Below are 25,168 nucleotides of genomic sequence, written 5' to 3' on the forward strand. Positions count from 1 at the left end.
GTCATGTGACCTACCACCTTATCTACAAAGTGCGTGTATGTGATAGGCTAGTTAAGATACATCTGTAGGCATGTACCGACCTTAATATGATGAATACTACTGCTATGATAGTACATGGTACGCCCAGCCAGGCAGGCTAACTAACTAACCGCGCGCGATAAGGCAAGGAGACCCAGAAAAAGGAGGGGATACGAGGACGACAGAGCGCGAAAAGGAATTCAAACAGAACCAGAGGGAAAGAAAGTGTTAACTACCTATGTACCTAGGTTGCAAAGGGATAATCACTATTACTACGATTTCCTCTTAAGCATTGCGGATTCAACTGGAGTCAAGTGCCTAAACTATGTGATTATGTAATTCAACTCGTGACATGACGAAGGCGGTCATTCCTTGGCACTGACTCTCTCCTCTCTTTCTCTTCGTCTGTCTCCAACAACTTGATTCCATCGAGGCTTATATTGCCAGTCCACTGCTCGGATTAGCTCGGCTTCAACTCGGGCTCTGCACATCCTTCATCATGGGCGCCCTCTTGTCCCTGCCGCTGCTGGCGGTGCCCAGCGTTGGCACCGTAAGTTGCGCCCCCGCGCTGTCCATTCACCTTGTCTGGCTAACCTTGTCTCTTGGGAAATAGCTCATAACCATCGGAACTTCGTGCTGCGGTGCTGCAACGTGTGGTGCTGTCTGCAGTGCCTGTGGCAAGTTTAACAACAGGTAGCGACTCCCGGTTGCCTAGCGCGCAGACCCAGACTGACTCTGGAGAAACAGTATCGCGACGAGAATCGCCTATGCCTTCATCCTCTTGCTCAACTCCATCATATCCTGGATTATGCTCACGCCATGGGCTCTGAAAAAACTGCAACACTTGACGCTGGACTATATGGAGATCCGATGCGACGGAAAAGAGTGTTACGGCTGGGTGGCGGTCCATCGCATCAACTTCGGTCTTGGTCTCTTCCACTTGATTCTCGCCCTTTTACTGCTCGGCGTCCACACATCCAGAGATAGCCGTGCGGCCCTCCAGAATGGTTTTTGGGGACCGAAGATTATCCTGTGGGTCGCATTTGTGGTGATGTCGTTCTTTATCCCCGAATCATTCTTCATGGTCTACGGCAGTTACATCGCCTACTTTTGCGCCATGCTTTTCCTTCTTCTGGGTCTGATTCTCCTGGTCGACCTGGCGCATTCTTGGGCGGAGCTGTGTCTGCAGAAGATTGAGGACAGCGACTCGCGTATGTGGCGCGGCCTGCTGATTGGTTCGACTCTGGGCATGTACCTTGCGTCGATCGTCATGACGATTCTGATGTACATCTTCTTTGCGAAAGGAGACTGTCGGATGAACCAGGCTGCTATCACGGTATGCACTTGTCTACCCTTGTCTATCCTTGTTGAGACCCCGACTAATTTATCCCAGATCAATTTGATCGTTTTCCTGGTAATCTCAATGATTTCGGTTCAGCCTGCGGTTCAAGAATCGAATCCCCGAGCAGGCCTGGCGCAAGCGGCCATGGTCACCGTTTACTGCACCTATCTCACCATGTCTGCGGTCTCCATGGAGCCGGACGACAACAACTGCAACCCGCTGATTCGCTCCCGCGGCGCGAGAACCGCTACGGTCATCCTGGGCGCAATCGTGACCATGGCCACCATTGCGTATACGACCACCCGTGCCGCCACTCAGGGAATTGCATTGGGCTCCAAGGGCGGCCACGGCTACGTCGAGCTGGGTACCGAGGACAACGAGCACGGCTTGGTGACCCAGCAGCCCAACCCCCGCCGCGAGATGCGTGCTGAGGCGCTCCGGGCTGCTGTGGAGAGCGGAAGTCTGCCCGCGAGTGCCTTGGACGACAGTGACGACGAGGATGAGTTCGAATCCAGCAGCAAGGACGATGAGCGTGGATCGACGCAGTACAACTACTCGCTCTTCCACGTCATTTTCTTCCTCGCCACGACTTGGGTGGGCACGCTGTTGACGCAGAACCTCGATCTCGAGAGCTCGCAGGATTTTGCTCCCGTAGGCCGAACCTACTGGGCCAGCTGGGTGAAGATCATCAGTGCTTGGGTGTGCTATGCGATCTATCTCTGGACGCTGGTCGCGCCGGTTCTCCTGCCGGATCGATTTGCTGCGTAGGATGGTGGTGGATCCTTTCAGCGTTGGAATTTGGGTTTTTGAATTGGCGTTGAGCGACAGCACCCGAGTCATTCTTTTTTGTTATCCGGCATGCCTATGATTTTAGTGGCGATAGTAGTGAAAAGCATCCATTATTGCTTGTATTTGACTCTGTTGTCGTCTATACATTAGGTAACTACTCCCTGCTTAGCAAATCCCCGCGCGTAAAGTGCGACGCGCACCCGCTTTCTCCCTCTCTCTCTGCAAGACATCATGGGATGAAAATGGCCGCGATCCAGGCCATCGAGGCCCGTTCGGTCTGTCTCCTACTGCTTATTGATGAGAGATCAGTCTAACCCGCGCGTAGGTCCACCAAATCCAGTCGGGCCAGGTCATCGTCGACCTGTGCTCCGTCGCGAAAGAGCTGGTCGAGAACAGTCTCGATGCCGGCGCAACTTCCATCGGTGTGTTTAGGTTCTCAGCTTCTAAAAAGGTTATCTGACTGACACGGTCTCCAGAAGTTCGATTTAAAAATAACGGGCTAGACCTGATCGAAGTGCAGGATAATGGCGGCGGGATCCCGCCAGACAGCTACGAGAGCGTCGGTGCGTTTGTCTCCCATGAGTTGCACGTTCATAATGCTAATTCTCAAGGATTGCAGCTTTGAAACACTATACATCCAAGCTATCCTCGTTCTCCGATCTCACGTCCCTCCAAACCTTCGGCTTTCGCGGCGAAGCGCTCTCCTCGCTCTGCGCGCTCGCCGACTTCCACATAGTCACAGCACAAGCCAATCAAGTACCTCGCGCGAACCGACTCGACTTTGAATCATCTGGGAAGCTTCAGAAGACCCAGATTGTGGCAGGACAGAAAGGTACCAGCGCGTCGGTGGAAGGCATCTTCAAGCGGCTTCCTGTCCGTCGACGGGAACTGGAGAAGAACATCAAGCGGGAATACGGGAAGGTGTTGAATCTGCTACATGCCTACGCCTGTATCAGCACTGGAGTGCGTTTTAGCGTGCGCAATACTGTGGGCAAGACGCGGAACGTGGTTGTCTTTACCACGAACGGCAACCCAACGACTAGGGAGAATATCGCCAATGTCTACGGCGCAAAGACCTTGTCGGCGCTTATTCCGCTTGACTTGGAGCTGGAGTTTGAGCCCGCGGGAGCAACGAGACGAGCTGGTAGTGATCGGGTAAACCAAATTCTCGTCCGGGGTCACATCTCACGCCCGGTCTTTGGCGAAGGACGCCAGACGCCAGACCGGCAGATGTTTTTTGTCAACTCGCGTCCTTGCGGGCTTCCTCAGATTGCCAAAGCATTTAACGAGGTGTACAAGTCGTTTAATGTGTCGCAGTCGCCGTTCATCTTTGCCGATTTCCAGATGGACACGAATGCCTACGATGTGAACGTCTCGCCTGATAAGCGTACTATTCTCCTTCATGATGCGGGGGCTATGATCGAGTCGCTCAAAACGTCACTGGCGCAGCTGTTTGAAGCTGCTGATCAAACTGTGCCGCAGTCTCTGGTGCTTGGTTCCAAGCAAACCCCTGCTAAACAGCAGCCGCTAGCATCTCTACCTGGGTTTGCGAGTGCCCGGCAAATTAATGCGACTGCTTCGAAAACAAGCGAAAAGCCAGGCCACGACCAAGATGAAAATGGATTGATTGACGAAGAGAGCGAGTCTGGCCGGCAAGAAGCTGGGCGCGAGATCCAACGCTTCATGAGCTCACAAGATACCAACGCTAGCAAAGAGCGCGCACCACTCTCGTCCTCTCCGGCCGCGTCATCTACCAGACCAGTAGAACAAGCGTCTTTCACAAGGCAACAGCAAGAGCCGGACTCTCCGTCAGTTGAGACTGAGGACAACAGTGGTTCTCAGATAGTTGACGACACCGCCGACAATTCTCAAGAAGCATCCTCCCAGCCATCGGAGGTGGTACATCGCCCAGCTCTGCAGCAGGATGAACCCGACGAAACTCCCAACGCAATCCAAACCGCTTTTGATCGGATGCGTCCGCTACGACGTCCGGCTGAAATGGCCACCATCACTATCGGCGGCACCCATACTGTGAAATCTATGATCGGGAGCGCGAGCTTGCGAAAGCGAACATCTGATACAGCAAGTTCTGCCAACACATCTGCCAACCGAGAGCCGAAACCGCGGAAACGACGGATATTCACGCCGTCGCGGCCGAGTTCATTTGGACAGAGCATGAAAGCCTTTGCGGCCCCGGGAACACAAGGGCAGGAAGAGGATGAAGAAGATGTAGAGGAAGAGGAAGAGGAGGAGGAGGAGGAGAATGATGAAAGCGAAGAACTGTCTGCCGAGGATGAGGCGCAAGAAGATATCGAAGAGAATGAAGAAGACTTCGAAGTGGCGTCGGAAGATGGCGACTATGCACCCGAGGACACTCAGCATGCCGACTCCCTTGATCCTGCAGAGATTAACAACAGTGCCCCAGAACAAGAGTCGACCACAGGTGCAGATGAAGACCTCGACGAAGCGACGAAAAAAGCGCAGGAAGAGGCTGTAGTTCGGCGGCTGATCCATGAAGCCGAAGAAACCGCTGTGCTGCCACAGGAACACAATACCAGCCGAGCCAACAAGATGAACAAGGGAGCTTTGCACCGTGATGCTACCGTGAATCTGGCCAGCACGATCAACGGATCCATCTCCCAAGTACAGGATCATATGACCAAGCTGCGGCAGGGTCTGCAGCCACATACCCCGGTATCCAAACCCGACGAGCCCGAAGTCTCTCGCGAGGACAGCTCCGCAGAAGACCGGCTGTCGCTGACGGTGACCAAAGCCGATTTTGCGCAGATGCGGATCATTGGCCAATTCAACCTGGGATTCATCCTGGCTGTGCGTCCCGGCACGGACCACGACGAGCTCTTCATCATCGACCAGCACGCGTCGGACGAGAAATTCAATTTCGAGCGCCTCCAAGCCGAAACCGTCGTTCAGAACCAACGACTCGTCCGACCCCAGCGGTTAGATCTGACAGCCGTCGAAGAAGAAATCGTGCTCGCGAACCGCGAGGCACTTGAAAAAAACGGGTTCGTGGTCACCGTCGACGAGAGCGGCGACGAGCCCATCGGTCGACGCTGCCAGCTCGTCTCCCTGCCGCTCAGCAAGGAAGTGGTCTTCGGCGCGCGCGATTTAGAGGAACTGATCTTTTTACTTTCTGAATGGGCGGGTTTGTCTTCTGCTTCGACGCACTCCGTGCCCCGGCCGAGTAAAGTGCGCAAGATGTTCGCCATGCGCGCCTGTCGCTCGAGTATCATGGTGGGCAAGACCTTGACGAGTCGGCAGATGGAGCGCGTGGTGCGCAATATGGGCAAGATCGATAAGCCGTGGAACTGCCCGCATGGCCGGCCCACGATGCGCCATCTGATGAGTTTGGGCCAGTGGGAGGCATGGGAGGAGGGTGCGAGTAATGACTTGGATGTGTGGAAGCAGTACCTAAAGACATGATAGATCTGGGCTAGACATACATATATCAATCACCACCACGCCCACCACCCTCTCTTCCGTCCATCCTCCTTCTTCTTTGGATCTTCTTCGTGCTCCACCATAGTATTATTCCCATTCACCCCCGTCTCCCCACCCCCATGTCCATCCTCACTCCCCATCTCCATCTCCACATCCTCCTCTTCCTGCCTCCTCTCAACAGCACCAACCATCTCCTCTAACACCAACAAATCCCGCTCAATAACCTCCGCCCAGTTCTGCACATCGCCAATCTCCTTCAACCCCTTGCGCGCATCCTCCGCCAGTCCTGCCCACTGCTCATTCTGCCTTGCCAGCTGCGCCGTATGCCCCGCCAGCTCGGCTTCTTGGCGCTCAAGTGCGACGGCGTTGGACTCGATTAGCGCCGCGCGGGAGCGGAGCGGTAGTTCCAGGGTTGTGCCCACTGAGTGGAGCGTTGCGGTGAATGCGGCTAGGGCTTCTTCTTTTTGTTGGTGGTCTTGGCTTGTGCTGGAGTCGGGTTGGGCTTGAGGTTGGGAGTGTGTGTCGGGGACGATGAGGGTGTTTGTGGGGGGTGTGGAGGAGGTAGGTTGTTGGTCTGTGGACATTTTGTTGATACGGTAGCCTGTAGTTTGAATATAATGTAGTGTATATAGGGGTTAGATGTTGGTAGAAGTAAACGAAGAAGTTCCCAACTTGATAGTTAACAATGATCTGCAACCCCACTCTGCTCCCCGGCGTGGCACGCTGTCAGTGGCTACGAATAGGTAACTATTAGTTATCCTTGTGCCTAGTAACTAGTTATAGTACTGAAAGATAGTAGTGATCATTAGATTCGCTGGATGCTGCTAGTATTTTCTTTCCTCCCGAAAACGCCAGACATGCCGAAAATGACAGAAGTAACACAGCGCTGTGAAGAAAAATGCTGATTACAATATCTTCCCCGAGTCGATACAAAAAATAAAATAAAAATCAGAAACAAATCACATATTCGCCAGTTCCTGGTCGATTTGCCGATCTAGGAACCCACGTTTGTCGCCCGTGAGCGACGTTTGGAGGCGCTGTTCAACGAGAGAGCGCACTGGAGAGATGTTAGCGAATGATTTATCACACGGGAGCAACAAAACTTACCCTGCTTCTTGGTCACCGTGTCCAAATCCACTTCAGCCAGACAGTTCCGGATAGCTTCTGTGATAGCCTGCTCGTCTGGTCCGCTGCTGCCACCGCGGAAATCGAAGGCTGTACTAGCCGGTCGAGACGGGTACTGGCCCATCGGACTGCGAGACCGCGAGTTCGACAGCAGGTTCTCCGTGCTCTGCATTAGACCGATGCTGTGTCGGCTCGAGTGGAGGTTGGGCTGGTCTTGGTAGGCGCTGAGGTTGCCGACGGACATGTGCCGTGAAGGCGCTGTCGGGGGTCCGCCTCCCATTTGCGGATAGTCTGTGTAGCGGGAGAAGTTCGACATGTGCGAGTTGCGGTTGCCTGGCATGTTCGCGCCGCCCATGAACGGAGCGGGGGATTGCGGGGGCATGTATGGATTGACTTGGCGAGCCTGGCCGGGGAACCCGGTCAGGATGGTGGATGCCGGTCGGACGGACGAGTACTGCGAGTGCATGTCGTCCATCTCCATGGCCGTCTCGTCGATGTACCGGCCGGTCGCGTAGACCTTCTCCTGGCTGGCGCCGTAATCGCCACGGCGGCCGGGGAGGTTGTTAGCCATGGCGTAGTCATCCCAGCGCTGGAGCGGTATGCTACGCGGGTCGAACCCTTCGTCCTCCACGGCAATGACTCGCTTGTCGCCTTTTTCGCCGATAACCACGCGGGTGTTACCCCATGTAAAGTCATCCTGGAACCAGAAGGAATACAGCGGCAAGACGAAGCTGTAGATGGGGAATGCAATGATATAGATGATCATCCATCCAACGTGCTGCCACTGTCGCTTGATGATGAAGATAACCGCCTGCAAGCCGTACACACCCGCCAGCATTGCGATCGAAATGATTGGGAATGGGCCAGTACCACTGGCGACTCGGTAGATGAGATATCCAAGGTAGACGCACGTGGCCGGGAGGATGATCGTTCCGAGCAAGTCGACAAGCACAACGAAACGCATACTGAAGCAGCAGAAACCACACAGGTCTTTGAGAGCGGCTAGCTCCACCAGGTTGTGGATGGTCGAGTTGATCCAGCGACGTCGTTGGGACAGGAGCACGCCCCATGTCTCCGGAGCAGCCGTGCTCGCGAATGCATCGGGGATGAACTTGTACCGCATCGTCGGGAAGTGCTTGGTCATGAGCGTTGTCAAGTACCGATCCTCGCCCAAAGACAGGAGATTCTTCTTGTGAAGCGTGTCGATGTCGTTGTCCGCATATTCCTTGATTACTTTATCCGAGATGATCAGAGGGCGTCCCTTGTCCGCCGTCCGGAGACGGTACATGCAGAAACTATCAACAGTCAGTATCTCGAAATCAACCGGAGAAAACAAAAAAAAAAAAAAGAAAAAACGTACCATCCAGGAAGACAGGTCACACTGCCGAAGAGGGACTCAAATGCCTTGGCCAGGTGGTGCGAGATGTAGTACTCATAGACCTGAATCATAGTCCACCAACTCCGCTCCTCGTTTTGGAGACTGGTTTCACCGCAAATGCCAGCAATCTTCGCGTCTGCCGCACAAGCCGCAACCAGCCGGTTGAGAGAATCCTCCTTGACACTGGTATCTGCGTCGACCATGAAACAGTATTCATACAGCTCCGGGTCCACGCCGATGACGTTGTTGACCTGATGGAACATCTCGAGCTCCAGCGGCGACATGGGAGCGCGGTGGTGCACCCGGTTCAAAAAGTTCATCATGAGAATCTGCGAGTCTCGCTTGCCTCGGTTGCCGGGCTTAGACTTGCTCTGTTCGGATTCCTTGCCCACCTTGACCACCACGACATAGGGCACGACGTTACCCTCGTATTCGTAGAGACCAGAATACACTTTGCCATAGTTAAGTTGCTCGCTCCCCTGGCCGACGGACTTGAATGGCAGCGCTGGCGGGTCCATCTTGGGGTCCACGCCCAAAATGTCCAGAACAATCTTGGGCGTAGGCCGGTCATTTCCGCCACCAACGATCATACCGTCGCAGACCACACAGATTAGCTTCCTTTTGTTGTCATACTGCAGTGCCGTCAATGAATCCAGCCCTTTGCGCAACGCATCCTCCCCTTCCGTGTACGCTGGGACTAGACAAATCACGAACTTGTCCTGTGGCGACGGTCGACGTTTGGATCCTAACTGCAGAGCCGCAAGGAACTTGACGAGGATCACGGCGCAGATCAGGATAGTGAACGCCAGGAGAATCCAGTTGTTCACGGTACAGCGAGGTGTGTCGCGGAAATCGACCTTGCCAACATAGAACGCATAGTCCAAGCACTGCTGGGCATTACGGAAGGGCTCTGTGTCTTGCCACTTATCGGTCACGTCGGTTCCCGGAAAGTTTTTGAAGAGCGTAGTGACCTCGTTCGGCAGGAATTCATACCCCTTGTAACCGGCCATCTCCTTGATCGTGTAAAAGTAGTTCGTCAAGTCGTAAACCTTCTGGTCCATGATAACCCAATACCGCTGGTAATTATTGGCTTGACTTTGAATTGTGCCCTTCGACCACACCAATTCACCTTTGTAGTAATTGGCGATCTTCGGTAGGAAGATGTCTGGGTACCAGCTGAGGTCGTGGAGTTTCGTGTTAGGGTCAGGCTGTTCCACCGGGCCGGAGGAGTGCACCGCATTTGAGTACAGGACAGCGGTCGAGTCGTTGTTCTTCATCTGGATTTGTTGGTCCTTGACGAATGGGGCGCAGTATCGAACGAGCGGAGGGGGGAAATAACCGTCCAAGTTCAACCCAGCGAAGGGCTTCATATTGGCCGCGTCAGTGTCGTAGCCGACCTTATCACTGTGTTGCAACCGCCAGAATTTGCTGATGTCGTAGACCCGGCCATGGATGCTGACATAGAAATCATCGTCTCCCGTATGCCAGCTGACCTGCTGGTTATTCCAGGCTTTATCTTTGTTAGGACAGAGCAGGTCACCAAATGCAATGATGTAGAAGCAGACAATCCCATTGAAGAGCAGGATCAGGAGCACGAGGACGAGTTTCTCTCGCCAGGCCATTCGAATATCTGGGCGCTTCATGCGGCCAACGAACCTCAGCACGAAGGATGGAATCCAAAATGTCAGGGCCCAGACAAATCCTGCCCAAATCCGACGACCGGTAGTGATGTTTTTCTTCTCGATGTGTTTGGGGTCTCCGAATTCGGCATCGAGGTCACCCATGTATCGGCCGTAGTCGTCGTAGTATGCAATGTCGCCCTTCTTATCGTCTCCCTTGAGACCCAGCCCATAGTCACCGCCACTAGCGGCATTAGTAAATGGCATGCTCGGGGCGATCGACTTGGCCCCTCCAAAAACGCTGGGAGCCGCGAGGCCTGCTTGTTGCATGAGGACATCATCTCGGCTTCCCATAAGGCCAGTCGCCTCGCCGAGAGGGTTGGCAGCGGGAGCCATGCCCGCGTCGTACATGGTCGCACCATACACAAAGGGGTTTTGGGGATTTTCGTCTGGCTTGAGATCGAGCATAGACTCGGCTTCCCACCATGCGCTCTCTCTCATCCAGACTCGTTGGTGGCCAACCACGGCATCGCCGTTGCTCCAGCCCCTCTCCATGATCCAGTTTTCAACACCGTCTTGGCCTTCAGTGCAGCCTAATCGCGCGTAGCGATCGACAAACTCCTCGACGTCAAAATCGGCAGTGAAGTCGAGCTGCTTCAGGCGTCGGTTAGCCCATTCGGGGAGCCGCCAGTCTCGCAATTGACGCGACACTGCGCCGGCTGACCAGGTCGAGGTGGAACCGTTCAAGCTGTCTGGCGAGTCGTCGGTCGGGTGCACTGAGAGATGGTACCACACCCGACTGCTGCCGAGCATAGTGGAAAGATCGAAGCGACCTCGTTTGCCGACAGAGATGCCCTCGCCCTCCACAGGGAAGAGTACTCGTCGCAGGAAAGAGTCCCCTTCAATCTCCACCCCGACCTTCTCCAGGACCCCTTGTCGTTTGTCGAGCTCGTATTCACGTTCTCGTCCAGCCGCGCCGGTAGTGATGCCAAGGTCAGGCTCAACTTGGGCCACTGCGCCAGTCATCTCGTTGACGACAGAAGACCCTATCGGGGGGATGGGGATTCCGTCCTCCTTCATCTCGGCGTTGATTCCCAGATTATCGTCAAACACACCTCTCATTGCAATAGCTTTGCCGAGAGCGGGCCGCGGAATGTCGAGAACGACCAGGCTGACCGTGTCTTCATTCGCCCACTGAGTGCCGGCACCGCCATTGCTGGAATCATTCTCCAGCGTGTTTTGAACTTCGGCTGCGATGGCTTCGTTCGCCTGCTTGATCACCCAATCTACCAGTGCTTCGTAGATTCCAGCAATCAAGACCTCGCGTTCATCTGTAGAACATTTGTGCAGCAGAATCTCCGGGTCCAATCCAAGCAGCCCACCGACATCCTCACAAACCTCTTCCAGATCCTCTTCGTCCACTTGGAAGCCTGCTGCGTCACCAAGCTTGATCAGACCCGCAAGCACAGATAGTAAGCCTCGCAGGGCCGCTCCCTTGATACCAATGGTCTTCAGTGAGGCCCGAAAATCTTCCGCAGCTGCTGCATCATCGGCAGCTGGCAGATAGGACGGAGGTGAATACGTGCTGGATCGGTTGAGCAGGGAATAAGCCGAGAGGTCCTTGAGACCCAGAAATTCACGCTCCGCGGTTGAGGAGGCGGAGGTCAGAAGATAATAAAAGACATCAAAGGCACGATACCCGGCCTCGTTCGGAATTTCCAACAGACCTTTCCGCACGTTGATACCGGAGGTCGACAGAGCCAGAGAGAGGTCAACGACGTTTCCATGAAGTGTCAAGGTGTAAGAGGCCGACAGGGCCGAGTGCAGGTTGTAAGACGGGTTAAATGCTGTAACTGCAGAAAGAAAGGGCCGCAAGGCAGCCAGAGCGGCGAATGTAGCGTCCGGAGTGGGCAGTGGCAGCGCGGCGAGAAATGGTTCTAAAAGAGATGGGGTGGACTGATGGGTCGAGCTGTTGGGTGGTCAGCTAGATGAGCTTTATTTTTGGGGGGTTACGTCTCCCTACCATAAAACAACACAACCATCCTCTGCCCGTCGTCGGGCATGTTCCCAAGCTCTCACGGCCAGGTCGCGGTCGACCGTGGCTCCGCTGCGGCCATCAGGGAGGGTGGTAGCCGCCGTGACCCAAGAGTTGACGGCCAGGCTAGTGCTCGCGTCAAGCTGGTAGGGTTGGCCCGCGATGTAGAACGAGTGTAGAGCATTCAGCAAGGTCGTGGTCGAGACCTGCGTCGCATGCTGTGGCCGCGGCCCGGCCGATAGGCCCGCGGATTGGGTCGAGAAGACCGAGTAGCGGTTTGACATGATGAAGTATGAATTCAGCAGCTTCCGATGTGTGTCTTAATACCACATGGGGAGCCCTGCTGCTGCGAGGGACACCACGCGCTTCCCCCGGTTGGTCGTGGAGCTGTTGCTGGTAGAGGGCGTGGGGAGAGCAGGAAGGAGAGGGTTCCTGACAACCGCCGCAACTGGGAGAAATCAATTAATGGGAGGGAGAAGCGAGTGACTGGAACGGCAGTTGGAGAGAAGAGAGAAGAGAGAGAAGGGAAAAGAATGAGTGAGTCTGCTCGGGGGAACAGCAAAAGAATGGGGAGAAATTCGGTTGTTTGAAAAATACGCGGAGGCAGTACGGGCGATCAATTCAATCATGGCATGATGGACTTTTTTCCAGACATGAAATGTTCACATGTTCCCCTGGCCCGTTCAGGATCTGCAATGGCAAATACGATCAGAGCAGTCGAATTTACGGTGGTTTTCGTCCGTGACTGCTCACAATCCGTTTTTCGACTCTCGCTATTCTTCGGTTTGTTGATGTTTTTATTTTTCTGATTTTCTTCCCCTTGAGCATCTGACACTGCTCCACCGGCTCCAGAACACCACCGAACCCTGGGTATTTGTAACTAGCGGGTACAGTACGGGCTAAATTTGGCCCATGTCTCACAAAAACTTCACGGCTGGTGATCAACTGCGCCACTCAGAGCGCAGAGACTAGTAGTGCGACCATCTCATTTGGGTAGTGCTATTGACATATTATGTACCATCTAGAGGTAGACATTCCACGCGCTGGGACATACCACACTCAACCTTGGAACTACCATCCCTGGTTTCAGGAACTGGATCTCGGGAAGTTAGTAAGAAGCGAGTTCGTGATCTGATGTATACATCGAACCACTTGCAAGGAGGTGCCAATAGGTATTATGTATTGCCCGATCGGGAGTGACCTGTCGACCAAACCCTGAGACCCTGTCAAATACCCGCGGTCCAAGTGGGGATGTGTTCAACCTGAGACCCCGGCGTTCCTAGGTCCTAGGACAACGGACAAGATCGGTATTCTGGTTGCTAGCTATATCGTGGTCAGTGATGGCTCTCTGGCCATGATCAACTGCTACCGATGACGCTCAGTACTTCCTATTCCTCCCTGCTATAGAACCGTCTCGCCATCCGCTCGGCCCCAGAGGATTTTCAAGGCCGATCCGGTGGACACGTCCGGCCCAATCACAACCGCCCTATTCTTAGATGTTTCTTTGGCTGCCCGAGCTAGTATTTTGTGTTTCCCATTACACCTCTTTTTTTTTTTTCCTTTCTGACCAAAACCCCCGGACGGTCTTATCTCGCTTCTCCCAGTTCCTTTTCTTCTTCTCCAACTTTCCATAGCTTTACACTCGTTCAGTCTTCCCACACTCGCTTTTTCCTCTATGTGTGTGGTGTTATCGTCAACATCGAACTAGGGGTTCATTCCACCCGTGCGGACATTCCTCGTCTCCCCCCATCCACGTTCATTCTTGGTCAACGGAGCGCCTGGTGTCCACGTCCGCAGCTGCTCCGTCCATTTGGTCGCCTTCCTCCCTCTTTGAGTCCTCGTCGTGGAGGCCTCAATCACCATGGCCGGCCACTTGAACACAGCCAGCGCCCCGGCGCATGCTCAGTCCTCATTGCCGTCGCTACCAGCACATCTACAGTCCGATACGCATATAACGGCTCATCTGGCCAGCCGGTAAGTGAAGCATGGTGCCAATCCACCGTCAACCCAGCGCTAATCGACAGGTCCCAGGTTCCATGTCGGTCTACCAACGGCTCGTCTTTCATCACAAGCTCTAATTAGCCTCAACACCTACACCACGGCGACAAAGGGTCCAGATGGGGGCAAGGAAGGCAGTGCCGCTGGGGAAGCCGAAGATCTCGCCCGGCGCGCCTTTACTCGCTTAGGGGCGCGTGGGGAGAACCAGGCGGTGGTGTTCCTTGGAGAAAGTGGATCGGGCAAGACCACCATTCGCTCGCATTTGCTCTCGTCGTTCCTGTCCTTCTCCTCTACCCCACTTTCCTCCAAGCTGTCCTACGCCGCGTTTGTTTTCGACACCCTGACCACCACCAAATCCGTGACGACCCCCACTGCCTCCAAGGCCGGTCTCTTCCTCGAACTTCAATATGATGGATCCTCCTCGGTCAGTCCCACACTGATCGGCGGCAAGATCATCGACTACCGACTAGAACGCAGCCGCATCTCCTCCGTGCCCACGGGCGAGCGCAGCTTCCATGTGCTGTACTATCTGCTTGCCGGCACCAGTGCGGCGGAGAAGACCCATCTGGGATTCGACAATTCCATTCACGTCCAGACGGGCGGTGGGAGAGGCTCGGTGAGCCACAAGCGATGGCGATACCTGGGCCATCCAACCCAGTTGAAGGTTGGAGTGAACGACACCGAAGGCTTCCAGCACTTCAAGACCGCTCTGCGGAAGCTCGAGTTTTCCCGCAGTGAGATTGCCGATATCTGTCAGGTCCTGGCCACCATTCTTCACATTGGCCAGCTCGAATTTATTACTGGCCAGTCCACCACCACCGGTGCCGAAGAAAGCGGCGGCTACTCGCACGAGGGCGGAGAGATGGTTACCGTGGTGAGAAACAAGGATGTGCTCGCCATCGTGGCTGCATTCCTGGGACTGAGCGTCGAGTCCCTCGAGATCAGCCTGCGCTACCGCACGAAGATGATCCATCGCGAGCGCGTGACGGTCATGCTGGATCCGCAAGGCGCACGGCAGAATGCTGATGCTCTTGCCCGCATGATCTATTCGCTTCTGGTTACCTATGTCATTGAAACCGTGAACCAAAAAATCTGTGCGGCCGAGCACAGCGTTGCAAACACCATCTCCATTGTCGATTTCCCGGGCTTCGCTCAAGCGGCCTCGACTGGGTCCACTTTGGACCAGCTTCTCAGCAATGCCGCAACCGAGTGCCTCTACAACTACTGCCTGCGGTCGTTCTTTGACCACAAGGCCGACATTTTGGATCGTGAGGATATCAGCGTGGCTGCTACAAGCTATTTTGATAACACAGATACCGTACGTGGCCTTCTGAAGCAGAATAACGGGTTGTTGAGTATCTTGGACGACCAAACGCGGCGCGGCAAGTCGGATACCCAATTCCTAGAGAGCGTGCGCAAGCGCTTCGAGGGCAAGAACCCCGCCATCTCTGTGGGCGACGCCAACTCCGGTTCCGGCGGTGGTCACTATTCGCAGAGTAACCGGATTGCCTTTACCGTCAAACATTTTGCTGGCGAGGTCGACTACTCTGTCCATGGTCTGATTGAGGAGAATGGCGAGGTCATCTCCGGTGATCTGATGAACCTCATGAACTCTACCCACAGTGACTTTGTGCGAGACCTCTTCGGTCAGGAGGCTCTGCAGACCGTTGCCCACCCTCGCGAGAAAACGACCATCATGCAAGCCCAAGTCAGCTCGAAGCCCATGCGGATGCCGAGCATGGCCAGGCGCAAAGTTAGCCCGCAGTCCCGCTTCACCTCCTCGGACGCATCCCGTGCCGACAGTGAAGACACGGGCGAAAATGACAGCCAGGCAGCGAGCTCCAGACTCAGCATGGCAGGCCGGAAGAGTGGATTGTCCGCTGGCCCAGATCAAGGGGCCGCCGGTCAGTTCCTGTCTGGTCTCGATATCATCAATAAATGTTTGAGCTCGTCCAATCTCAACCCGTATTTTGTGATCTGTCTCAAGCCCAACGACCGGCGCATGGCCAACCAATTTGACAGCAAATGCGTGAGGATGCAGGTTCAAACGTTTGGCATTGCTGAAATCAGCCAGCGGTTGAGAAACGCAGACTTCAGCGTGTTCATCCCCTTTGAGGAGTTTCTGGGTTTGGCTGAGATCGGCAACCTTGTCGTGGGCAGTGACAAGGAAAAGGCCGAAGTCATCTTGGATGAGAAGCGATGGGCCAGTAACGAGGCTCGGGTGGGTAGCACTGGTGTCTTCCTGAGCGAACGTTGCTGGGCAGATCTCGCCAAGGTTGGGGAACGCGTGGTCCCGACCTACGGACTTCACGGGTCTGACGAAGGCGATGGTGAGCTACATGGAAACTTGGACGCAAAAGTCCGGCTCCTTCATCCTTCTGACCAGTCGCCTGGTGCCTTTATCTATGGGGACGAGTCCAAACAAGGCGGGTACTTTGGCAGCCGCGAGCTGGACGGACGCTCCGAGGCCGGTGCATCGGCTTTCAACTCTGGTGATATGTTCCACAATCTAGAGACGAGAGAGCAGATGCTGGAGAAAGGCAACGAAAAGAGGATGGAAGAAGTGGATGATTCCCCCGTCTCGGGAAGCCGTCGTCGCTGGATGTTCTTGGTCTACATGCTCACCTTCTACATTCCGGATATCTTCATCAAGTGGTTTGGTCGCATGAAACGCAAGGATGTGCGGATTGCCTGGCGCGAAAAATTGGCAATTAACATGATCATTTGGTTCGCCTGTGCAGTCGCCGTCTTCATGATCGTTGCCTTCCCTGGGTTGATTTGCCCAACCCAACATGTCTACTCTCTGGGTGAACTCAGCAACCACAACGGCAAAGATGGCCAAGATTCCTTCGTTGCCATTCGAGGTATCGTGTTCAATCTCGGTGATTTCATGCCTAGCCACTATCCCGATATCGTGCCGACGACGTCCCTGAAGAATTACGCTGGTACCGATGCCTCCAACCTCTTTCCCATCCAAGTCTCGGCCTTGTGTCAAGGTGTGAGCGGAACTGTCAACCCAGCCGTTCCGCTGGATTACCGCGCGAACTGGAACGTCTCAAATATCAAGGAGTCCACCACTGACTACGACACCAATTCCGTATATCACGACTTCCGATCATGGACTGACCTGCCACAGGCAGATTGGTTCTATGAGCAGATGGTCATGATGCGTGCGAATTACAAGGAAGGCTACGTCGGTTACACTCCTCAGTATATGAAGACGTTGGCGGACAAAGAGGACAAGAACATCGGGAGTATTAATGGCAAAGTCTACGATCTGACCTACTACCTTGGGGGCCCCCGGGTTCCGATCTATCCAAAGGGCGAGAAGGGGGACATGGATATCAACACCGACTACATGGCCCCGCTGGTGGTTGATCTTTTCCAGCAAAAGCCCGGGACAGACCTGACGCACTATTGGGAAGACCTTCCCATCGATGAAGCACTGCGTTCGCGCATGCAGTTGTGTCTCGACAACCTGTTCTTCGTCGGCCATGTGGACACTCGAAATTCGGTCCAGTGTCAGTTTGCCCGGTACTTCATCCTTGCCATTTCAATCATGCTGTGCGCCATTATCTCGTTCAAGTTCTTGGCCGCGCTGCAATTTGGCAAGAAGAACCTTCCGGAGAATCTGGACAAGTTCATCATCTGCCAGGTCCCTGCCTACACTGAAGACGAAGATTCTTTACGCCGTGCTATAGACTCCATGGCTCGCATGCGGTATGACGACAAGCGCAAACTTCTGCTCATCATCTGTGACGGTATGATTATCGGTCAAGGCAACGACCGTCCGACGCCTCGAATTGTCCTGGACATCTTGGGCGTTCCAGAATCGGTGGACCCGGAGCCCCTCAGCTTCGAGAGTTTGGGTGAGGGTATGAAGCAGCACAACATGGGTAAAGTCTACTCGGGTCTGTACGAGGTTCAGGGTCACATTGTCCCGTACTTGGTCGTCGTCAAGGTTGGCAAGCCCGCGGAGGTGTCGCGCCCCGGCAACCGTGGCAAGCGTGATTCCCAGATGGTCCTCATGCGCTTCCTCAACCGTGTTCACTACAACCTTCCCATGAGTCCCATGGAACTCGAGATGCACCACCAGATCCGGAATATCATTGGGGTCAATCCCACGTTCTACGAATACATCCTCCAAGTTGATGCAGATACGTCGGTCGCGCCAGATGCAGCCACTCGATTTGTCTCCGCGTTCTTGTCCGACACCCGCCTAATTGGGGCCTGCGGAGAGACGGCCTTGTCGAACGCCAAAACATCCATCGTGACTATGATTCAGGTGTACGAATACTACATCTCGCACAACCTGACCAAGGCTTTCGAGAGTCTGTTTGGATCCGTCACCTGCTTGCCTGGTTGCTTCACTATGTACCGCATCCGTTCAGCAGAGACTGGAAAGCCCCTGTTCGTCAGCCAGGAGGTGGTCGAAGCCTACTCGGAGATCCGCGTGGATACACTCCACATGAAGAATTTGCTTCACCTTGGTGAGGATCGTTATCTGACGACCCTGCTCCTTAAACACCACCCGAAGTTCAAAACCAAGTATATCTTCCGGTCTCACGCCTGGACTGTGGCCCCCGAGAGCTTTGCCATCTTCTTGTCGCAACGTCGCCGATGGATCAACTCGACCGTGCATAACCTGATCGAGCTGATCCCACTCCAGCAGCTCTGTGGCTTCTGCTGCTTCAGTATGCGGTTTATTGTCTTCGTCGATCTGCTTAGTACCATCATCCAACCCGTTACCGTTGCCTATATCGCCTACCTGATTTACTGGATGGTCACAGATTCATCGGTGATTCCATATACCGCGTTTGTTCTGCTCGGTGTCATCTACGGTCTACAAGCGATCATCTTCATCGTCCGGCGCAAATGGGAAATGGTCGGCTGGATGATCGTCTACATCCTCGCCATTCCCGTTTTCTCCCTTGCATTGCCGCTCTATTCGTTCTGGAACATGGACGACTTCACCTGGGGCAACACACGTATTATCACCGGAGAAAAGGGCCGCAAGGTCGTCATCTCAGACGAGGGCAAGTTCGACCCGGCCTCTATCCCCAAGAAACGCTGGGAAGAGTATCAGATGGAGCTGTGGGAAGCGCAGACCTCGCGCGACGACTCCCGCTCCGAGGTGTCGGGCTACTCGTACGGCACCAAGTCGCATGCCTTCCCGCAGTCCGAATACGGCTTCCCCAGCTCGCGCCCCGCCTCGCAGCTGGATCTGCCGCTGCTTACCTCCGGTTCGCGTATGTCGCTCGCTCCGTCTGAGATGATGAGCCGTCACATGGATATGGACATGGGCATGGAAGATTACTCCAACCTCCCCGCGGATGATGCCCTGCTTGCCGAAATCCGTGAGATCCTGCGCACCGCCGACTTGATGACCGTCACCAAGAAGAGTATCAAGCAGGAGCTGGAGAGGCGGTTTGGTGTTAACCTTGACGCCAAGCGGCCATACATCAATTCTGGTATGTTTCCATTTTTTTTACTGCAAATGAACATCTGCTAACTCCTGATAATAGCCACCGAAGCAGTCCTGTCCGGTCTCCTTTGAAGACCACCCTTATTTACGCCATAGTTCAAGCACTGTGTTATTACTTCTAAGTTTTTCGAGCGACATCTCTTTATCTTTTAATTTGCATGAGAGCCGCTTTTTTCCTTTCGGCGACTGATGGTTTTTAGTCCTGGGGACTTTGTTGAATATTTTCGAGGGGTTCTTTTATTCTGTCTCATAAAATACGTTATTCCGGCAAGCATTGCATCTCAATCTAATGCCTACTTAGGGAATGTGAATCTGGTGAATTATGAATTGTTTTGGTTTTAGAACGTTCAATCTGTAGAGTCTCTATTTGTGCGTGGGAGATCGGAGAATTTAGGGCTTCATCGGTCGAGTTACTTGGGAAAACCTTAATATTCTTTTTTGTGGTTCATGGCTATTCTGTAAATTCCAGTACAATCAACTGCATATCCAAGTTCAATCCAATTATTTGCATTATGGCGCGGTGCTAATGCCATTCCCAAGTGAGAGCTATATATATGTGGGTACCGCAGGGTGTGCTCTCACTCCCGACTCCAGCTCAGCTCAGCTCGTTCATTGTCCGGGGCAGCCAAAACCGGGGGACCTGATTGCACCCCTGCAGGCCAGTTTCAAAGCAGCAACGCTTCGCCGGTCCACCCAGTCGGAATTGATCTTGAGGCGTCCACGTCGACCGATGATTGAGCTGAAGAGCGTTTGACCCACCGCGCCATACGAGACCATGACGTCGACCACTTGATCGCAGATCTCCATAAACATGAGCCTGTCCACTCTTAGGTATTTATTTACTGTCGTTTCTTGTATAGATGAACGGAATATATAGAGAGAGACAGAGAGGTGTGTGCGAGAGTGTGTGTGTGCTATCGATCTACCTCGGTCTAGATCCTTTGGAGGAAAAGTACCTTGTTGTAAGTATGTGATGCACACAGGAGGCCAGATCGTCGCCTAGGCCCTCCCTAGGCACCAGCGGTACGGGCAGTGGCCCTAACTAACTCCAGCGACTAACAAGCCACGATCCACCCGCAGCGTGACGGCCCATTATTTCACTAACCTCTAACTAAACTAACCCCTCAGCTGTCGCTCCCTGCCCTCCCGGCGGCCGAGTCCGGACCACCCGGCCGGCCCTATCTTGCCCAGCTCACCGTGGGTGGAGATGGTGACTGTACGGGGCCATACAGGGTTGTGCTTCCCGGAACCTATGACAGGCGCGGCTGGTGTACTGTACGGGCGGAATGATTCGGATGGAGAGAGCAGGGCACGTGATGGAGTGGTAGTCGATCGAGGACCAGTAGTATAGGATTAGAGGACAGGATAGGTCTAGACGTGAGGACCTATAGGATAGTTATTATTATCATCATCTACAATACACAAAGTAATATGCTATGGATCAATCCCCTGACATAGTGCTATGTCTACCTCAGAAAAGTCCCTTGATTCTCCCTTGAAGGCTGTGCATCCAGTAATCAACGGACCCGCACAAACTGACGACACTCGACTTTCACTTCTTTCTTTCCACCAAATCATCACCCACCCCCCTTTACCTGCTCCGGTAAGGTCGGCCTGCTTTGCTTCCTTCCTCCCGATCTGCCATTCCCCATCCCCCCCCAAAGCTGTGCCTAGCCCCGACTCGCACTAGCTACTATTCTTTGCTGACGCCTCTTTTGTCTGTGTGTGCTCAGCCTCTGCTTCTTCTTCTTTTCTCTCCATTCCTTTCGATTTATTATTCCGCGTGCCCACTTCATCGATCGATCTTCGTTCCCACCATTCCGCGTCAAAAAAACCGCCCTGTCCAACCCACAGGGCCATTCCTTATCCCTGTCGAGAACGGTCTGACCACCCGCTCCTCCACCACTCACCCACCCGACAACCATCCATCATCCATCCTCACCATTCCTCCTTCTCTTGCCCCTCGACACGTTCAAGGGGACAGAGTTCTTGCCGAACCTGGTCATGCACAAGATTTCCAACTTCACGGGCCAGGCCCGTCATGGTTGGGAACGAATGACGCCGACCTTTGGGATGTCCCGACCTCACACCACCGACATGGCCATCCGCCGACCGCACGGTGCGCCGCCCATGACACCCCCGTCTAGCATCGACCCTACCGTCAATCAGTCCTTCAACGTGCCCTTCTCCTCTACCTTGGCCGGTCCCGATGTCGAAGACGTAATCCACGCTAGTCCCGCCGCCCTTCAGCGCTGGACCTTCCCCGAAGGCACTCCCGAGGGCACGCCGGTACACCAGCTGCCTGTACACACCAACAACGTTGAGGGTTTGCGGAGACTATGCCGGCAAATAACGGAAAGCAATGCAGGACGGGTGGAGGCTTCCTTGACATCCTCGGAGCCCAAGGCCGTGCCCTCGCTACAGCGCCGGCCGAACGGCCTGACCACCAATGTCTGCGTCACGGGCGATGGAGAGACGGTGCGGAAGATGCGAGCAAAGATCTTGAACGAAACCCCGATCATGCTGGTACGTGGATAATTCTTTCTTCTGGCACATCCCTTGCTAACAATTGCCCTTTCATCAGCGGTGCGCGACTGTTGACGTGGATATGCACCTGATTATGGATGGATCGCCCAAAGGAGTTCGACCGAGCGTCCTCGAGCACCTGGATACCCTGGCCGCCTACACCGGAACCGATATCTTCCTGTTGACCCCCAAACTTCACGATGCGGATAGTGCGGTGGTTTCGTCTTACGGCTACGCTTCTGACAATGGACTGGACCAGCGCTTCCGGCTCGCCATCTACGGCGACATGGAGAGCACGGAGCATGCCAAGACGCGGGTGCTCATCATGATCGACCAAATCGTAGGTTCCTTCGTGTGCTCTGACCGGAAGACCAAACTAACCTCAGAACAGCTCAAACGTCATGTGGACGCCATGAAGCTGGAGTTGACCATGCACACCCTAGTCTGTGGCCGCACTCGCAAGAACATCAAGCTCATCGAGGCTGCTACCGGCACCGCCATTTACTTCCCCCGCCATTCCCACGAATCTTCGGTTATACCCCTCCGGGTGCTAATCGTCGGAGCGAGGATGAGGTTTTTATCACGGGCGAGACGTCGGATCAGATTGCTCGCGCCAAACAAAAGTTGCGGGAGTTGGTTATGGGAGTCAAAATCTACGTGAAGGATGTGGTGGTCAATTCGAGTAAAATTGACAATATCCTGCTCGACCGTCTGGACAAGGTTCGCAAGGTGATGGAAATGAATGGTTCCTACGTTCTGTTTCCGCAACTCGGTAGCCAGCGCGGCCTCGTTCGCATCCAAGGCACGGAGGTCTTGCATGTGGAACGGACCGTCCGGGAGATCATGGCTCTGGTATGTTGTTTTTCGATATGTTTTGCGAAAGCATTGCTAATTCTTTTTTCTTTTAGGCTGGTCAATTCTATAGTGCGTCGTGGTGGATCATCATGCCGGACCCAGCCCAAGGCGGTGTTCGTGCTCCGTCCACTCCCGAAGTCCGGTCCATGCTCTCGGATATCTGCACCAACTCGGAGGCGGAAGTCAGCTTCGACAATCTTACCTTCACCATCAATGGATCCGACGACGCGGTCAAGGCTGCCATGACAGTCATCAACCAAATACCCTTTGTGACGCGGAGTCAATACCAGATGCGGGTCAAGATTGAACTGGCCAACGAGCACAAGGAGTTCGTCAGCGGCAAGAAGAACGGGAAGATCAACAAGATCATGGGTCAGAGTAAGTGGCGTTTGGCGCAATTCTCAAAGCGGGTGCTGATTCATAACTAGGCAATGTCCAAATTATCTTTGACGGATTCAACGAGTACAACTTCTACATCGATGTCTGCGGAAACCAATACGATTCGACCAAGAATGGTCTGGATTTGGTGGAACAGGAAATGCCTGCGTCCATTTCCTTCCATGTGCCGGACCAGTACCATAAGCGGATCATCGGAATCGGTGGACAGCACATCCAACGCATCATGAAGAAGTACTCGGTTTTCGTCAAATTCTCCAACGCCATGGACCGCGGCGGAATGGGCAAGGAAGACGATGACATCAAGGTCGACAATGTCATCTGTCGGACACCAGCTCGTAACGCGCAGAGCCTGGACCTTGTCAAGCAGGAGATCATGGACATGGTCGAGAAAGTTGTAAGTTGCTTGTTTCATCCACCTTGAACTCTAAGAGACTCATAATGTTTCACAGGATGCCGAATACGTGTCCGAGCGCGTTGTTATCAACAGGCTGTATCACCGTGAACTGCTGGCTCGCATGACCGAGATTGACGAGCTGGAGAAGAAGTGGAACTGCAAGATCGAGTTTCCCAGCACTGAGCTTGCGAGCGATGTTGTGGCCATCTCCGGTCCCGAGTACCAAGTTCCCCAAGCCGTGGATGCTCTACTGGGTATGGTTCCGGAGAGCCATGAGCTTCACTTTCAGAGCTCTACCCAACTCCGCGAGTACTTTAAGGCTCCCGACTTCATCGCAGATGTTCGGACCAAGCTCAAGGAACAGTACGAGGTCGATATCACGGTGGATGTTAATACCGATCTACCTTCGACGCCCGAAGAGGGGTCATCCCCAACTCCTGCTGGCCCCGAGGATCGAGTGGTGCTCGGATATACACGGAACAATGCCGGCGGCCTCAAGGATGCCATCGACTTCTTGATATCGGTGCTTGTGGCTCACGGGCTCGATGCGACAACGGTCAAGGGAGCTATCCCGCGGCCCAAGTCCGACTCGTTTGAAGAGTCGCTGCCATTCTTCGACTCAAAGCTCTTACAGCACGCCCCGACACCGCTGGTGACGGACTCGCCGACTCGGCCCAACTTCTCCGACGAGGCCAGTGAGCGGGGCTCGATCTTCGAGCGCCTTCGCAAGCCAGGCAGCATCTCGTCCTTCTCCTCATTCATCGGCCGCAAAAACCACTCCGCCTCGCCGGGCTCGTTCTTCAAGCACGCCTCCAGCAACGCCTCCAAGGCGTCCCTCGTCTCGATGGAATCGCGGGACAGCGGCTACCGCAATCCCTGGAACGATTCCGGCGTCAACCTCCCCGAGGATGACCTGCCCGTCCTGGGCAGCTCGCACAGCCACAAGAGCAGCAACAGCAACGGCGGCTGGCCGGCGCGCTTCGACGGCAAATTCCCCTTCGGCACGGCCCCTGGCGACATGACCCCCAAGCATGACCTGCGCGCCTCTTTTGACAGCGGTCGTCCTAGCACTTCGAATTCTACTTCTGGATACCCGGCCCCGATTGGGCCACCGCGTTAAAACACCCCACCCAAAATATCCATTTGCAGCAGTATACCCTTTTGATTTGATTTTTTGATTTTTTTTTCCCCTTCAGTTTCCAGCGCTTGCGTGTTTCGGTTTGTCTGTCTTTTTGTGTGCTTTTGATTGATACCACGGAACGCAAGCAATGAAAGGCGTCAAGAAAAGAAAATGAGATATCCAAGAACGCGCGATAGAGCGGGATTCGCTCCCGAGGAGTGGGAGTGGAGTTCGCATTTTTGTTTTATGTGCTTTTTTTACCCCCTGTCGTTGTGTGGCTTTTTTTTCTTTGCAGTTTCACCGTCACTCTGTCAAAGAGGAAAAATACCCTTTCAAAGGACGGTAGGATTGGATTGGGATGGAGCCATATGGTTTGTCACACACAGTTATGTGTTTTTGATGATGGGTCTGGCTGGGATTTATTCTTTTCGGTGACTCTGCTTTCTGGAGTTACTGTGCTCGTTTTTTGATTCTGATCTTTGTTGTTGATGCTTTGATATCCCCAGATCAATGAGATTTCACTTGACTTTCGAGCCCTATGAAGCTTCCTGCCATATATATCGTTTCTCCCATGGATGATATGTAGAACCCACCATCACCAAACAGTGTACAACCAGATCAGTCAG

The 25,168-nt window shown here is 54.1% G+C and overlaps 6 protein-coding genes across 6 annotated transcripts; 4 read left to right on the forward strand and 2 right to left on the reverse strand.

The window, feature by feature from the left end:
- Positions 1-517: 517 nt before the first annotated feature.
- N7474_003431 (serine incorporator domain-containing protein) lies at positions 518-2,128 on the forward strand (the record flags this gene model as incomplete). Its single annotated transcript, XM_057194846.1, has 2 exons — positions 518-588; positions 760-2,128. The coding sequence occupies 2 exons, from the start codon at positions 518-520 to the stop codon at positions 2,126-2,128; spliced, it is 1,440 nt and encodes a 479-aa protein (XP_057056201.1).
- Positions 2,129-2,391: 263 nt separating this feature from the next.
- N7474_003432 (ATP-binding mismatch repair protein PMS1) lies at positions 2,392-5,590 on the forward strand (the record flags this gene model as incomplete). The annotated part of the gene is made up of 3 exons (XM_057194847.1): positions 2,392-2,424; positions 2,490-2,571; positions 2,769-5,590. 3 exons carry the CDS (start codon positions 2,392-2,394, stop codon positions 5,588-5,590), a joined length of 2,937 nt encoding a protein of 978 aa, XP_057056202.1.
- A 29-nt stretch (positions 5,591-5,619) lies between these two features.
- On the reverse strand, positions 5,620-6,192 carry N7474_003433 (uncharacterized protein; the record flags this gene model as incomplete). The annotated part of the gene is made up of 1 exon (XM_057194848.1): positions 5,620-6,192. One exon carries the CDS (start codon positions 6,190-6,192, stop codon positions 5,620-5,622), a length of 573 nt encoding a protein of 190 aa, XP_057056203.1.
- A 375-nt stretch (positions 6,193-6,567) lies between these two features.
- csmB (putative chitin synthase) lies at positions 6,568-12,049 on the reverse strand (the record flags this gene model as incomplete). Its single annotated transcript, XM_057194849.1, has 4 exons — positions 6,568-6,665; positions 6,716-8,028; positions 8,094-11,699; positions 11,754-12,049. The coding sequence occupies 4 exons, from the start codon at positions 12,047-12,049 to the stop codon at positions 6,568-6,570; spliced, it is 5,313 nt and encodes a 1,770-aa protein (XP_057056204.1).
- Positions 12,050-13,626: 1,577 nt separating this feature from the next.
- chsE (chitin synthase class Va) lies at positions 13,627-19,320 on the forward strand (the record flags this gene model as incomplete). The annotated part of the gene is made up of 3 exons (XM_057194850.1): positions 13,627-13,739; positions 13,797-19,234; positions 19,289-19,320. The coding sequence occupies 3 exons, from the start codon at positions 13,627-13,629 to the stop codon at positions 19,318-19,320; spliced, it is 5,583 nt and encodes a 1,860-aa protein (XP_057056205.1).
- A 1,932-nt stretch (positions 19,321-21,252) lies between these two features.
- N7474_003436 (KH domain protein) lies at positions 21,253-24,542 on the forward strand (the record flags this gene model as incomplete). Its single annotated transcript, XM_057194851.1, has 6 exons — positions 21,253-21,774; positions 21,833-22,306; positions 22,342-22,626; positions 22,683-23,039; positions 23,093-23,422; positions 23,478-24,542. The coding sequence occupies 6 exons, from the start codon at positions 21,253-21,255 to the stop codon at positions 24,540-24,542; spliced, it is 3,033 nt and encodes a 1,010-aa protein (XP_057056206.1).
- Positions 24,543-25,168: the final 626 nt, after the last annotated feature.

Source organism: Penicillium riverlandense, assembly GCF_028828495.1.
Source record: "Penicillium riverlandense strain IBT 135883 chromosome Unknown utg000002l_segment0_segment0, whole genome shotgun sequence".
NCBI lineage: Eukaryota > Fungi > Ascomycota > Eurotiomycetes > Eurotiales > Aspergillaceae > Penicillium > Penicillium riverlandense.